The 15,933-nt window shown below is 34.9% G+C and overlaps 1 protein-coding gene across 5 annotated transcripts in view; it reads right to left on the minus strand.

Annotated features, from left to right (window-relative positions):
- LOC102582649 (uncharacterized) overlaps positions 1 to 12,845 on the minus strand; it is a 28,502-nt gene extending 15,657 nt beyond the window's left edge. For all 5 annotated transcript variants that reach the window (XM_006352250.2, XM_015310884.1, XM_015310888.1 and 2 more), the window contains exons 1-4: positions 12,624 to 12,845; positions 11,677 to 12,168; positions 5,796 to 5,964; positions 4,628 to 5,667 (exon numbers count right to left, since the gene is read on the minus strand). In XM_006352250.2, coding sequence (XP_006352312.2) covers positions 4,628 to 5,667; positions 5,796 to 5,964; positions 11,677 to 12,051 — 1,584 coding nt within the window. In that variant the 5' untranslated portion in view covers positions 12,052 to 12,168; positions 12,624 to 12,845. The remainder of the gene's footprint in view (positions 1 to 4,627; positions 5,668 to 5,795; positions 5,965 to 11,676; positions 12,169 to 12,623) is intronic.
- Positions 12,846 to 15,933: the final 3,088 nt, after the last annotated feature.

The following is a 15,933-nucleotide window of genomic DNA, read 5'->3' on the forward strand; positions in this document are numbered from 1 at the left end:
CAAGATTAGATAAATTTAAAAATATAATCACATTTGCCAAAAGTAAAAGTAGCACACATTGAGGATAAAATAAAAGGTAAAGAAAATAATATGACGGTTCATAGTGTTTGTGGGTGATTAGAGAATATGTTGGTTGATGGTATTGGTTGAAGGTAATCTAGTGGTAACGGTGGCTAGTAATAGTAGTTAATGGTAGTGGTTCACTTTGAGTCTTTGACAATTGATAATTGTGGAGGAGGACAGTGATAATGGTGATGGTAAATGATGATGGAGGTTAGCAGCATATAGTAGTGACTAATGGTGGTGCTGGGTGGTGGTTGGCACTTGGCAGTGACCAATGTAAAATGGTGGCTAGTAGTGATGACAACTATTTGTGGTGATTAGCGGCAACGATGGTTGTGGTTGGGATGATAAAAGTCAATAATGATGGTGACGGCAATTAGGGATGAAAGTGGATTGAGTAACAATGAGCTACCATCTTTGTAGAAAGCTTTGAATAGACAATATTAAGGCTTAGTTCATTTTATGTGAAGGTGTTTCATGTTTGACTAGGTACGAAATTATAAGTAAAGAAGACTTTTGACATGTTTAATATGTAAAGAACCAAAATTATCCTTTTAAATGAATGATTATGAGTATTCCTTATGTCGTCTTATTCTCTCCTTAAAAAAAGAATGAACTTATATATTATATGGGTCCCAACAAGTTGTCGTTAATGGTTAAACATGGATATTAAAGTTAATAGCTTGCAAAAGGAGAAAGGTATCATTTCTTAGACTAAAAGGAGAAGTGTCGCATAAAATGAGATAAATATAGCACCATTCTTTTCTTTTTTTTTATGACAAGGGAAACTCGCAGCCGCTACCCTTTGGGTGTGCACAGGGTAAAACCCCCGCTCCTATGCAATAGCTCGCAAATCACATAGGAGAGGTAACCCGCACTAGGCAAGCACGGTGCGACGAGCTCGACCCAGAAGGCAAACCCCTTGCTTTCCCTGCCAAAGGGTTTCGAACTTGAGACCTCCAACATGGAAGTCCCAAGCCCAAACCACTGGGCCACCCCGAAGGGTGTACCATTCTTTTAAAAAGTTACAACTAACACAATATCTCTTTTTCTTTTGACATAAGATTCAACGGCATAGCCTATCACAAACCTAATTCTCTTAGTTTTTTAAACAATAAATCAAACTTGTTTCAATGATATCACACCAAATGGTGTTAAATCTGTTTACTAACTGAGTAAGTGGCTTGACCACAATTTTCAAACAAATTGTTCCAATCAAGTATAAAAATGGTAATTTTCTACTACCAAAACCGTATATGCAAAAGAAAAGAATTCAAAGTAATTCTAATATTCCCTTGCATGCAAATGGTAGGCACTTGTGTTCCTCCCATTTAAGACCATCCAAAAGTGCATAGAAGTATTATCTTCCAAGTTGTCTTATTTTCCTTATGCACCCTCGGTGATCTCCAACCATTGATCACCACCACTTTACCTTCTCCTTCACCTAAGCCACTTAGGACAAAGGGCGTGCAAGCCTTCCCAGCAATGTTGTGAATCTAATGTGTAGTAATTCTCAAATACCATTAGGATTTCATTGTAACACCTCGGATCTCAAAATAAAGAAACATCCTAGTTTTCAGAAAACTGGTGCCAGTACAAACGGAACCACCTACGGACCGTATGTGGGACCACGAACCGTAGGTGGGGTTCCGTCGTTAAGGCCCAAATCTTTATAGTCTTTGATCCCACCCACATCAGGACGGTCCATGGTTGGACCTACGGACCGTAGGTCTGATCGTAGGTGAGGGTCAGCAGCCAGTTAGAGGGAAATTGATGTTGGGTCAACTTCAAACGGTCATAACTCTTAGCACAAAGGAATTAGGTGGCCCATGACCTAAAATGATAGATAATGGAATCCTCTTTCCAACGCCACCAAGTTTGCTAAAATCCCATCTCCGAGTAAAAAGTTATGCTCATTTTAGTGAAGCCATGTCGGGCAAACTTGACTGACGACCCCTACCTACGGTTGGTAGGTCAATCCACAAACCGTAGGTCCCTCCGTGGGTGGCCTTTGTCAGAATTAAGTCATGGTCGTTTTGGTTCTTTCCCCTATGCGTTGGGCACTTAAACTACGTCGTTTGATCCCTAAACTATGTAGTTTTGGTCAGTTTAAGCCTAGTAACTTAGTCAGATCTTTCCCTAAGCGATTCATTCACTAAAAATTCATCAAATTTAGAACAAAAGAAAGAAAAGTGGCGACCCAAACCCTTCCAAGAACACAACAGGTTTTTTTCTGTTCCAGCCCCGATATCGAAGGATTTCTCCGTAGATTTCATCACCAAGTATGTGAGATTTCATTAGTGGGTTCCTTCCATCCACTAGGTCCCTAGAATTCAGTCAGATTCTTGATTCTCTATATCATGTTTAGTCTTAGTGTTTCTCAAACCTTGCAGAATCGTTGTGAATTAGTTGTTATAGTATTCCTAATCAGATAATCATGTTTTCGTGAAATCACTGCTTAGTTCTTTGCATGAAATTCAGAACCCTAGTTGTGTAGATTCTTTTAGTTCATGAATTACACTTGCTAGGTCAGTTTAAACAGATAAACATGCTCCAGTTAAGAATGTTTCATTGTCAGTATTTAAATGCTGCATTCTCAGATTTGCATGTCAGAACATTGAGCTATCTAGTATTTCAATTTTGTTGTGTCATACACATTCCAGTTGGGAGTATGCTTAGACCGAGTTGGACTAGGGTTCAGCGTACCCTCATAGTCCCAAAACTATGTGCCCCCGTAGGTTTATCAGTCCCCTTTGTTCCCCTCTATTGGGCATCAGCTTTAGTGATCATGACAGTCATGCCTTTATAGCCCTGGCAAGGTATATTGGGTCCTCTCGATGGGGAGTATATATCGAACAGTCATGCCTTTATACCCCTGGCAAGGTATATTGGGTCCTCTCGATGAGACGTATACATCGGTCAGAGTCTAGTGCACTCGACCAGATTTTCAGTTATACTTCAGCATTCAGTCTCAGTATGTCATGTTCAGAATTAGTACTTGGTCATTGCACTTAGTTCAGTCTTTAGTATATTCCAGCATTTACATTCAGTTCAGATTATGTTATTGCTCAGTATGCTTTGTTCAGTTATGTATTTTATTCAACTATACTTTATATCCTGCATGCTCAGTACATTCCAAGTACTGATGCATACTCTGCGCTACATCCTTTCATGATGTAGGTTCAGGTACTCAGCATCCAGATCACGCATAGATCGGTTCCCGATCTCAAGTTCAACAGCTTCAGTGGTGAGTCCTCATACTTCGAGGACAACAGACATGCTTTACACTTTAGTCTTTTTATTCAGTTTTCAATTTTGCTAGAGTTAGCTAGGGCATGTCCCAGCAACTCTAGTCAACTCCAGTCAGTTAAAGGCTTTTTCAGACACAGTACTAGATTCAATTTTCGTTTTGAGTTTGATCTTCCAGTTGTTATTAAACTCATAGTCTTTCATATATTCAAATCAGTATTGGGTATTCCCCACTTTCAGTAAATTATGGTTTTAAGCTTCCGCATAGTATCATTATATTCAGATTGCTTTAGTATGCTTATGATATGCCAGCTCAGGATTAGCTTGAGGTCACTCAGTGATCCTAGGTCCTGTGTTTACGTCCAGGGGGTAGCCTCGGGGTATGACATTCATGATGCGGCATGCAAAGAATTACATCTTAGTAACTTTAATATCAACCGTCTCTTCCACACCTCTCCCTCTTAGCCCCAACTGTGCATGACTCACTACTAGATGAACTCTAACCATAAAAAATATACTCCCTCCGTTTCACAAAGAATGACCTCCTTTCCTTTTTAGTCAGTTTCAAAAAGAATGACCTCTTTCCTTTTTTGGTAACATTTTACTTTTTGCTTTCCACGTGGCATGTTTAAGACCACAAGATTTAAGGGCAATTTTGTACATTTGACATAACTTTAATTTAGGACCACAAGATTCAAAAGTCTTCTTTATTTACTTAAACTTTGTGCCAAGTCAAACCAGGTCATTCTTTGTGAAACGGAGGGAGTAACACTTCTCCCTCTACCCATACCATCTTAACCTCCCCTTCATTACCAATGGGTTGCTCATATATCTTATGAACGAACTCTTTAATCTCCATCAATTCCTAAATCCTAGACATTCAACACCTTCCCATTACCAAACTAAACTCCCATTCTTATTTCTATATATAAAAATAAGCCAATCTATTGAGTTACAATTTGTATAGGTTAAATTAGATGCTACTTCATGGACCTCCTATGAGGCTTGTCTCTCTAAATATAAAAGAAATGTTATGTTGTAAAGCTCTCTTGCTTCAATTCAAGAGATTTTGGTACGTCTTTATATGCTTGACTGCAATCAAAGAGAAGTTGGTCCAAAAACTTCTCAATGGCATGGAAAAGTAAGCAACTCCATGTAATACCACCATTGTATCATCAAAAAGAAAATATTTAGTTCTTTATCAAACTAGCAGCACCAGATTCACAAAAGATAAAGTAGAACAGGTTAAGCACAATTTTATCTAGCAACAAATTAAACTTCACAAGAAAATGACATTGCTCGAGGCAAAACTTACTGCAATGGGTCTCCGCGTGATTATGAGGCTCTTGCCTCCCATCCTCTCAACTTCCTTGGGGGATATTCCAGCAGATAACTTAGGCAACTTGCCTATATTGTCAACAGGCTTACGAATTGACATGTTACTTCTATCTCTATCCTCTTTTACTTTAAGAGAGTCTATGTTTGCCCTCTTTGGAGGTCTGATATCCAAGGCAGCACCATCCTTTCTGTTCTGCATGTTCTTGTCCAGTCCACCAGAAAGCTTACTGTCTCCAGATTTCTTTCTTTCTTCAGAAGGAGTAGCACCTGTTCCCATAACCTCTTTGTCATTTGTGCAAACAGTGGACTTCTGTACATTGTCCCCACCCTTGTCCTCTGATAGTGTCACAGAACCATTTACTTTTATTCGTTTTGAAGGCCTATCGTCCAAAATGCCTAGATCCTTCGAAGGTTTTCCTCTTTCACCAGCTACTACGAGTTCTATTGAAAGCGTATTAACTTTTTTATCATTCTTAACCGTGTAGAGTGCATTTTCTTCGCTTGAAGTATTTTGGTTGTGAACAACTGTAGTGGCTATTTTGCTGTTAACAACCAGCACCGGCGCGGCATTTCCTTTCATTGTTGATTGCTGCTCATTGTGAGAATCATTTGCATCTCCATGTAAGGCATCCTCTCTAATAGGTGAACTTTGCGCATCTACATCATTTCTTCCCACTAAATGACTTGATTTACCAGCAGCTTTTGCAACTCCCAAATCATGTGAGTTTTTCTCACCAGGGACAGAATTCACTTCCTTAGCAGTTTCCTGATTAACACGTGAAACATTAGTATCTCTCTGTATGGCATCCTGTCTAACCAGAGAATTTTGTCCATCTACATCACTTTTTCCAAGTAAATGACTCAGTTTGGCAGCACCAAGATGATTCTGTGGTTTCAGCCCAAAGGACTCCCCATTAGTTCGATATTCCACAGCAGTTTTGTTATCTTTCTTGTCAGAAGCAAGTTTGAGGACATGACTGGCCTTTTCACTCTCTTTCCTGTTAAAAACATACTTCACTGTACCAAAACGTAAACAAATTTGCATAAGAGATTAATCTAAGCAGCTTTATATTATTCCATTAAAATGAAACTTATACTGTAGTGACACCACAAAGAGAGGACACCCAGGGAGCTGAGGCACATACCATCCAGCCCACCAATTTTGTCAATCATCTTATCCAAAATTGCACAAGTTCCAACATCAAAAGCACGGTAGAAAACATAGTCAGCCATTTTTACTTCTTCATCTGATGGTTGCGGATTTCTGTTGTCCTCTGAAGTGCAGATAACATTGCATCTGCCAGCAATAGCTTCCTGGTCAAGTTAATCGACAAGAAGTTAAGCAGCCAACTCTCTTACAGTTACGAGGAAGCATTCACTAATGACGGGCATATGATGAATTACAAGTTAAGCGCGTGATATTGACAATGGCTATATGCAAACTCAGGACAGACTCATAGCAGAAATAGAGAATACTATAACAAGACAACCAAACAGAACAAATATGATTCATAATTCACATACCACTGGGGAAGAAAAAATAGGCCACGTTTCTGCATTAAAGGGAATGGCGAAGTAATTAACGAAGTGGGTGAAGAACCATCAAGTTTATATCTCATGGAAGCAAAAAACAGTAGGTGATTTCATCCCACCTTGGTGGATAAATTATCTAGTACCTATGCTAATGGAAAATAGCAATCACCTAGTGGAAAATTCGAGGTGTGCGCAAACAAGCTGAACACCGTCATAAAAAACATAGATGTCACTCTGATTGCAACTTTTTTGATCAATGAGAGCTTATAGTTTATGAAGGCACATATTTTATTTAAAAACTGAGGAAAAAAGTACTACCGCACAAAGTAGTTGTATGCAAAGTTACATGAGTCTAGGGAGTAACGTGTGTCAATGATGTACTGCGTATTTACGGTACTTATAATGCTTTAAAATTGAGGTTTTGCATGTCTTTTACGCACTTGTTAGTAGATTTGATGGTATTTTATCTTTGTTTTGCAGGAAAATAGATTTTGGCTAGTCGGGTTGAAGAGTGTACAGTGAAACAACAGATTTTGAGGTTTGATGAATTGACCTACAAGCCGTAGGTATGAGTCGTAGAAGGGCCCAGTGATTTTTGAAGCTAAGTATGGGACCACGAGATTGGACTACGAGCCGTAGGTCCAAGTCGTAGAAAAGATCAAAGATGTTGGGTTCTAGAACTTGGACTACGAGTAGCCAGGACGGGTCCTGCAAAGTTCGACGAGTCGTAAAATATGTCCATAGAAAAGTCCAAGGAATATTGAAGAAGTTGTGTTCCACGAAAGGTTCCTACGAGCCGTAGAACCTGAACTGTAGAAGCGATTGTCGAATCCTACTTTTCCTATGTTTTCTTAGTCTACTTTATTTAGGATAAGATGTCTATAAATATTCGTTTTTTATTTATTTTTGAAGACTGACAAATCATACTTTGGAGCTTTGTTTTGAGAATTAAATTGTTAAACACTTCTCCATTTTAATTCTAGAATCGTTGGTTATTATTACATCTTTTGTTCATCAATTCAAGATTCCGGAATTCAACTACTTTAATTGTAAGTGCATGATTTATCTTAACAAAATTAATATGAATTGTGATCACCCAAGCATGAGTAGATAAATCCACAACTAGAGTTGTGGGAACCATAAGGAATTAACGCAAACCTAATAACTAGCAATTCTTGAATAGTGTTTATGCATGTATTGTTTATCTCTTCACTTTGATTGCTTTTTAACAAAGGCCTACGTTAGAAGTCGCATTATTCCTACTTGCCTGACCAAAGGGGTAACGAATGGAAAAAGGGATTATACAACGAAGATTTGATGTTACCAACCCTCATCTAATAACTTGAACGAACCAGGGATAGCTAATCTAGGGTCAAGGGTAAGGGTTAGTAAAGCATACACCCGTAGACCGACCAAAGTTGCGTGATGAAATTCAATTATTTGGGCGACCATCCACTTAGGAGATACCTAACTTACCGACTTTGCATGCTAGACACTAGACAAGGCTACTACTATAAGGTTAACTGTGTTATGAACTTGTGGAGAACACAAATGTCCTAGTTTTATCTTCTATTGATTTTACAAGCAGTCAATCTCCTACTTGTTACTACAACCATTAATTCAAGTTTTTGTTTCACAAACCACCACCACCCCCCGATTACGGAAATAACTCGACTAAATGTACAACTAATAATCAATTAGGCTAATTCTAGACCTCATTCCTCGTGGGATCAACCCTAACCTATGTTTAGGTTCTTTATTTGAACAATCGTTTATTCTTCTTTTGGGAAGTGTAATTTGGGCGTATCAACCGACGAGTTCATCCATAGACCAACCTACAAGCAGATTGCCTTTACTGCTGTGTTTGATTACGGAATGCATATATTCCGAAACAAAAATGCGATGAAGGACGCGTCTCAAAAGGAAGATTTGCTCAAATAGGTAGCAAGATACATCACCGAGCAAGGTGTTGATGTCGATTGGGTACACAGTATAGCCCTAATCAAGAAGGCCTCGTTGAATTTCCTGACCATGTTTTGGTGGTCTATTGTACGTGCTCGACTATACCCCGTCATGGCAGATAACCACTTGACTTTAGATCGGGCAGTGATGGTTGCATGTGTGATGGTTGGGTACAGGATTGATTTTGCTCACCTACTGCTTGTCGAGATTCACGAGTGGGCATTTCGAGAGACCATTATTATTCCCTTCCCTTGCCTGATTTTCTGTTTATGTCGAGTGTCCATGGTGCTCAGGGTGTTCTAATCATGTTAGAAGTTTATATGCCATTACTAGTAGAAAATACAAAGAACTTTATTGTTTTTTATTCTATTTCATATAATATAAGATTGGGGTGAGCATAAATGAAGTGACACATTCATAAAGTAGAACCCAACTTGCTTAACGAAGAATAATAATTACTCCACCTCTCAACACCAACCTCACTTGAGGAATTTCACTGGATATGTTGTTAATCTACCTCGACAAGACATAATTCTAACTAAATCAAGCCATATCTGATATGAAAAGTTACATTTCTTCAAATCCTATTGGTCCATTAATGAGTCACAAAGGAAGTTCAAAAAAAATGTCTTCGGGGGTGACAACAACGCTAAATGAATAAAAAAAGGCTCAATACACAAATTAACAGTCCAACTTGCACGTTTTTAAAAGGCAAACCCCTAACTTAAGACTTGCTCTAGTTTAACACTTTTTTTGTTTTTTTTAACTTGGTGACTTTGTATTATATCACAAAAGAGTACATGGGTTGTATTGTAACCTTATATACAAGTGTACTCCTGATTTCACTTCTCTACGTCCTAGTTAAACACTTCTTTTAATAATAGGTTCCAGGTTAACACCCCTTCAATAGCAAGTCCAATTTAACATCTTTACTTGTTAAAACCACACATGATAAGTACTTTTTAATAAAGTGAAATATAATAAAAAGTTGTCCAAAAGATGCAAAACAACACATATAATACCTCTAGCCATTTGCCATACATACTTGCCTTTTCAGATTGTTGATGTGGCAAAAGCACATGCACATCAGGCATATTAAAAGCATGAAAGTTTCCAAATTGTCATGTTCATGTCATCTAATACATTCCAACTCCATTAATGATTTGTAGATTTCTCTTTCAATAATTAAAAATAAAAGCCTAATCACCACTACCCTTGGTCAACTTCTTCTAATTATTTTGTTATTGTGAAAATATATAGATTGTAACTATGATGTCCAAAAGAAAATGAAAAGCATTTATGTGACTTCACAAGAATTTATCTACTCGCAATTGTATAATCTCAACTCTCTTGTTAACTTTTATAATAGCAAGAGGGAGGTATGGTCTTTGTACCATGGGCTAACAAGATTAACATGAACAACAATAAAGAATACATATTAAAAAGGATTTAATAGGAAAAAACAAACTAACTCAACTTGGAAGTTTTTCTCCCCATCACTCAAACAATCAACCATGCATCCACATTTTGGTCTCATAGAAGTTACATCGGTAAGGAAGTTAGTAATTAGACTCTTTGTTTGGTTTAATGCTCATTAAAAAAGACTTCAATGGAGAATTAGTTTTGTTGGCTATTGTTTTGTTTTCTAATGGTCAATTCCAATCTTTTAAATTGGAACTTGCAGAAAGGTTGAGATACATTGGAATAATTATCCAAATGACCTTTAATGTTTTGAAACAATCCCAACAGAGAAATCGACCTCATCGCTCATCAATGTTGACCCTTAAGAAAAGAAGCTCTGAACACCACTCATGGTAAAACCATTTTTTAACCCAAAATTGAGAACCCATTCTTTTAATCCTAGTCCTTCTCATTTATCTCCTGCAATTGTTGACCTTGAAAATCTTTTACTTCTCTTTTGTCATTGGGATAGGCATTCATTGTTTCAAGAGATGTGAGAGCGCACAACAAGAAAAAGAACAAGTAGAAAATGGGTCATTTGAAATTTGACACAAGTTGGCTTTAATCACAAAGAGTTTGGATTTGCTAGTTGGTTGAATCTTTTGGGTGTGTAATGGTGGGGAAAAATGAGAAGAGGGGTTTGAATAGGTTTATGTGGAAATTATAGGTTGGCAATGGTGGAGAAAGAGGAGGAGAAATTGAGAAGTACCAATTCCCAAAAAAAAAAAAGAATTAGGATTTGATAGGTTTCTACTTTAAGTGACAATTTTGTTCGTGATGGTGAAGAAGAAAAAGAAGTGGAACCGACCGTCAATGGAAGTCATAAAGAATTTGAGGAGTGGAAGATGAGGTCGTGCAACACCTAATTGTCGTCCACGTCAGCATAATTGATGTACACGCTCGATTTGAATTATGTGTATATTTAGCAAGCACAGGTGCTTACCAAAACCTTCAATGCCCTTGTGGCAAAAAAAAAAACTCTGACAAGATCTCAACAAAGAGAAATTTATTGAATTATTGTTTGTAAGTTTGTTCCCAAACCTAATCAGACCCCACCCTTATGGTAAAAAGAAAAGCTCCAGCCAGATCTTAAAGCAAAGAGGAATCAATTCTATTCTTGTCTTTGTTCCAAAACCTAATAAAACCCCTCGCCCGCTTTTCTTTCTAAGTTTCTTTTTTCCCCTTCCATTTTCCTTTCATTCATTTTTTCGACTCCCATACTTTCAACAATGATTTCCCATCACAATTAGGCAACTTGGCTGCCATTGATGCTTTTGCACTAATCATGCAAAAGAAGCAACTTGTTTCTAAAAAAATTACTCCTTTCATCCTATATTTAACTTTCAGAAGCCCCTTGCCTATTCAAACCAACACCCACCCACCTTATCATTCCCTTTTTTCTTCCTTCTCTTGGGTCGAGAAGAACTACCCAAACAAAAAATCATTTAGAAAGAGGTAGCCTTTCAATAAAGAGGATAAATTACGTAAAAAGGCAGACAGGCAGGCAACAAGGAGGGACAGAATTGGCATTCCGTAGGAATATAGGAGAGATCAATCTGCTAGCTTCTCCCATCTCTCATTTTAGACAAACTTCATAGAGAAGTACTTATTGTTACAGGTTCATCTGCTTTGTCATCATCAGCAAGTAATAAATCATCTCAGACTTCCTTCTGGTTGTTCATCTTCCACCACATTAACCGCTATGTAAGTTAGAAAGATGGCAGTAATAACATATGTTTCAAGTTAATTTGTGTTGTATCACCTCAATAAGAAGCCCATCTTCCCTTGAAGATCCACCTAAACGAAGTAGAAATAAGCAGAAGCGTCTCCACAAGAACTGAGTGAGTTTTACTAACATTGACGAGGTGGACAATAAATAGATATATATTGCATTAGATGTGGACATAAATTGAACTCCTCTAACCATAAGCAGTTGGTTAAAAGATAGTTTCTGCTATACATAAAACAATATGGTTTAAGTAACTCTACACAGTTAATTTCTATTTTAATATAAGGTAAAAGCAGACAGAAAGAAAACACAATGAGATAAAGCAGTTTTATGACGCTCACCAAAGGATTAACATTGGCCAAACCTGTGCCTTCACCAGAGGCAAGAAATACTTCATTCTCAGCTACCTTTACATCTTTCAGGTGATACAAGATCTCTGTCGACCGAAAAAACCAGTGGATCTTTATCTTCCTAGACTTGTCTGGATTTTCCCATATCTTTATGATCTTACCAATGTAAGGAAGTTCACCTTCCTTGTGCATGTATACACAGTCATATAAAGCATACTCCACACCATCATAGGTAAAAGATTCATAAAACTGCACCTCCTTTCTCTTACCACCAATACCTCTCTTTCTACCCCAGACAAATTCAACTTCCTCATCCTTATCTAGAACCGCTAGAGGCTCTACTTTAACTGCTTCTACCAAAGCCATAACTGTCTCCACTCACAGACCTGCTTCCTCTTTCTGTCAAGGCCTCTACTTTTACCACACGGATTCAGCCCTTGAGAATCCTATAATGACTGCTTCCACGAAGATGCGCAGCTTGAACTGAAATGCAAAATACATTAAATGGCTTAATTTTTAGTTATAATAATGAAATTAATAATGGAGTAGCAACAACTAAAATAATATGGCAGTAAAAGCTAATAGGCATAATGCATAACAGACCAAAGATATGAGAATATTCCAAGAATTAAATACCCTAAAATTAATTTAAGCTAATCATAATTCCGAGAATTAGAAAAAGTAAAAAGGCAAAACAAACAAACAAAAAAATTTAGAATGTATGTGTCCTAGATGATGGCAACCATGCTTACTAACATCTAGAAATAAAAGCAATGCATAATTAAACCGGCAACCCTGTGCGGTGTTTGCAGACATGCCCATTCACCAAGGTCATACCAACATTGAAAAGGAAATACTGGAAAGCAAACGAAGTAACAACTCTACTCAAAAGAGTCGACTTCAAAACCTATTTTCTAATTCGGTGCAAAGTGGCTTACCAATGTTTAACCGAAACCCTAAAAGCGCCTTCAATTTCGAGCAATCCCGACAAAGATATCTTATCTCTGGGCATAGGTAAGCTCATTCATTCACTGTCGAGTTTTGTTATATTAATATCCTCCTCCCTTTACCCTAGTCCCAGGAAAACCGCCGCAGACGTGACAATCAAATGGAGGGAAAAGACGGTCAGTGCGGAAGGAGAAGGGCGCTAGATTGCTCCACTTCTTAAATAGATCATAATTCTTTTTTGATTCTTAATATATTTCACCTTATTAATAAGAAATTATATTTATTTTGATTTTTAATATATTTTACTTGATTGAGATAGTTTTTAATGTACAATAAGATTGGATGAATATTTTGGCTTAACGGATAACGATTTTAAATTTACTAATTCACTAGCCAATCTATAAAATATCGATTGGTTCGATAATGAATTAGCACTTATCGGACGATTATCGAATGGTGTATTGGTTAATCTCTACCTTTTTTTTCTCCATGAACGCATCTTCAAAAAATGACATATTTTCCCTATTTTAAATGAAGTTAAATTATAAAATTCTTCTATATTTCAAAGATTGATAGTAATATAATAGTTTTTTTAAAAAATCAAATTAGTAATGTGATAGTCAATAGGTTTTTAAGTTTTTAGCTTTAAGGCCTTAGGACTAATAATATATAATTATATATTATGGAAAAATATTAAAGAGAAAATTATGCATTATAGCAAATTATTAATTCAAAATAAATGTTAAAGCTATAATTGATGACTGCATAAAAATTATAAATATATTTCAAACAAAAAAAACGGTGACAAAAACATATTGTTACACACGCAAAAAAAATTGGCATCATGAAACTAATATTTTATTTTTCAATTACTTTTTTGCAAGTATAAAAAAAATGAAACTCTTAATCATCATAATTTTTTTGTTGTTGTTGAAATAGGATAATTATATTGATTGTGCTTCATAACAAAGAAAAAGTAGAATAGTAAAGGATCAAATGATTAGCATTGACAATACATTTAGCTAAATTATTTATACAAATCAAAATTTAAAAAATTCTAGCAAAGTAACTAAGTTGCTAATACAAGTCAAAGTAAAAAAAAAATCTAGCAAAAATAATCTCTAATTATGCTTCATTTTTTCTCCTTCTATCATCTTCCTTTGCAAGTAGATCCGTCATCATATTTTGCTCCATATGTCAAATTCTTCATCATATGCAACCAATTGAATAAAAAAATGAATAAATAAAATATCATATACTAATTAAAAATAATTATATCAAAAGAAAGAAAGAAAGAAATTTAAACAATACGTAATATATTTGTATATTATTTTTTCAAATAGTACTAACAATACTAAATAATAATCATTTCTTGAAATCTAACAAATATTATTATCAAACTATATTATATCTGGAAAACTGACTATTAGAAATTCAAGAATTACAAAGATATTTTTTTTAATCATACTTGCTTGATGAATGATAATACGAACATAAATAATTAAGAAAGCATGTCTGAGTACATAAAAATAAAAAGAAAGACTTGAGAATGAAATATATCTCACTTTCATGTACTTCTTTTTGTTACATGTTAGTTAATTCACAAATAAGGACGATGAAGATATCAATAATAACATATGTTTTTGAAAGCTAGCAAAGATAGCATATGTTTTTGAAAGATAGCAATTATCTAACTGATATACACATACAATCGCTGCGATTTTATACAAATTAGATGCCTGCGATTTATAAATTAGATGTTCCATAGCAAACTAGCAAAACTGTAGTTATAAAACGCTATATTTTTATGTTTGTTATTCCTAAAATTTGTTCAATATTAAATAATGTTAATATACTTAAGTTAAAAGTGTACATATGTTAACTCTTAACAGATTCACGGTTTATCCGTTGAGGAAATAGAATAATCCACCCCCACACCAATAAATCGTTAATTATAAAATTATAATCCGTTCACCAACCATTTATTCGATAACCCAATATCAATAAGTCAATAAGTCAATTTTGCGGTTGGCTTATCGATTACGGTTCGATTTTAAACACCCTGATAAGAATGTTAATTATGATTAAATTAGAGCATATTTGGCATTGCTGCTAAAAACAATTTATTTTGAGAAAATGCTTTTGAAAAAAATAATTTGTGTTTGGCTAATTCATTTGAAAAATGTTTTTCATAAGCAAATTGCGTTTGACTGATCTTATTTAAAAAGTGTTTTTGAGAGTAAAATCACGAAATAGGACAACTATTAATGTACTTGTAATAGTAAGATTATTTTATAGAGAGAAACTATTTTAAATATTTATTATAAATAAGTTAATTAAACTCTTATTTTTATTAAATTAAAATGATTTTAAAATTTTAATTTATATTATACCTTTTTTTTTGGGAGGGCTAGAATCTTTAATTGTTATGTTTTTTCTCTTTTTTCTGATCTTACAAAAATATGGTTATCATCTTTTTTTCTAATTTTGCAAAATAATACATAAAATATAAAATAATAATATACACACGTAAAATAAAATACAAAAATTATTATATAAAAATAAAAAATAAAATTCTTAAAAGAAATTTAACCAAACTTATGAGATATGTTAATTAATTAATAAGAGACATATAGGTAAATATGTATATATTAAAGGGATATTGTAGTCTTAAAAAAAATGTTTTTGTTTATGCTTTTTTAAGAAACATAAATTTTTAGTTTCTTCCCAATAACAGAAAAAATGCTTATGCTTCCATTTAAAAACACTTTTATTGATTTGTTAAACATGTAATTTTTCAACAAAAGTATTTTTTTTTGTCAAAATAAGTGTTTCTGGCCTCCCAACAGCAATGTCAAACATGATCTAACAAAAAAAAAAGAACACTTTTTATTATACTTAACAACTATTTCAATCATGAAATATATTAAGGACCAACATAAAGCATTACTCGCACATTGTGAATTATTTTAACCCTATTTTAGTTTATCCTTAATTTGAGTAAATATTAGTTAAAATCACATACATATAAGTGTTAAAAAAGTATTTACCATTTGTGTCACTAAATTTTTTTTAACCAATATAGCAATTATTTCTAAATAAATTAATATCAGCAATTTAAAAGTCCGTATTTTTCACGCCTCTTCCCCATCTTCATCTCAATCACAATTCTTTGTCTACATTCACTATCTCAACTGATTTTTTTTCAACAATTAATTTAATATTTTTTTTCAACTACATAGTCCTCTAATTCTATAATTTTTTTAGATGACTCGTAAAAATTTTCAATTTAGCAATGTA

This window comes from Solanum tuberosum, unplaced genomic scaffold, assembly GCF_000226075.1.
Source record: "Solanum tuberosum cultivar DM 1-3 516 R44 unplaced genomic scaffold, SolTub_3.0 scf00148, whole genome shotgun sequence".
Lineage (NCBI taxonomy): Eukaryota > Viridiplantae > Streptophyta > Magnoliopsida > Solanales > Solanaceae > Solanum > Solanum tuberosum.